The sequence below is a fragment of the Sinocyclocheilus anshuiensis genome, unplaced genomic scaffold (assembly GCF_001515605.1).
Source record: "Sinocyclocheilus anshuiensis isolate Anshui unplaced genomic scaffold, SAMN03320099.WGS_v1.1 scaffold493, whole genome shotgun sequence".
Classification (NCBI taxonomy): Eukaryota; Metazoa; Chordata; class Actinopteri; order Cypriniformes; family Cyprinidae; genus Sinocyclocheilus; species Sinocyclocheilus anshuiensis.
The window spans coordinates 108,850-109,670 of record NW_015537963.1 but is presented as its reverse complement, the minus strand read 5'-3'; the positions used below and the strand labels follow the sequence as shown (position 1 = coordinate 109,670).

At 38.4% G+C, this 821-nt stretch overlaps 1 protein-coding gene across 3 annotated transcripts in view; it reads right to left on the bottom strand.

Annotated features, from left to right (window-relative positions):
* Nucleotides 1–821, bottom strand: part of LOC107667719 (paired box protein Pax-2a-like) — a 36,544-nt gene that overhangs the window by 14,492 nt on the left and 21,231 nt on the right. For all 3 annotated transcript variants that reach the window (XM_016459458.1, XM_016459447.1, XM_016459451.1), the window contains exon 6: nt 404–579. In XM_016459458.1, coding sequence (XP_016314944.1) covers nt 404–579 — 176 coding nt within the window. The remainder of the gene's footprint in view (nt 1–403; nt 580–821) is intronic.

The window sequence follows — 821 nt, the reverse complement described above, 5'->3', positions numbered from 1 at the left end:
AGTTTCTGCAAAAATATTAAGCAGCATTTATTTTTAGTATTGATAATAATAAAACGTATTAATAAAACTTATTAATAATTGAGTACCAATAATAATTGACAACAACCTAGCCCCAAATCAGCATATTAGAATGATTTCTGAAGGATCATGTGACACAGAAGACTGGAGTAATGATGCTGAAAATTCAGCTTTAATCACAGGAATAACTTATATTTTAAAATATATTCACATAAAAAACAGTTATTTAAAATTGCAATATTATAATTTACAAAATTACTGTTATTACTGTATTTTTGCTTGCTGAGCATAACCATTAAAAAAACTGCCACTGCCACTGTATTGTTTGTAAGGATAAATAGGTCTAACATCAATATATTTCCCAGCTACAGAAGGTGACATTCACCTGCTCCGGTTTGATGTGTTCAGAAGTGGGAAAGACGTCTGGGAACGCCGGCCTCTCGAACACTCGGTCCAGGGCCTCTAACTGCTGCTGGGTGAAGGCATCGGCTCGCAGATGTTTCCTCAGGCTCTCCACGCTGCCCTGAGAATCACTGCTCTGCGCTGAACCCTCAGAACCGTCTGCAGACACAGAAAACAGCCTTCTAGACTCCAGCATTCGACAACAACTACATGCTCTAAGAATATTCTAGAACCTGAGTGAGGATCTTCTGAGCCAAATGAGTGACGGTCACGTTTCAGATCGTTTGAGTTTTCCTCAGGAGGCCTCCACTGTTTTACTCAAGTAGTTTAAACTCAAGATAGTTGATAAAATGTCCCTCATTTGCCAAAACCAAAGAAATGCCACGTTTCTAGTAATGCAT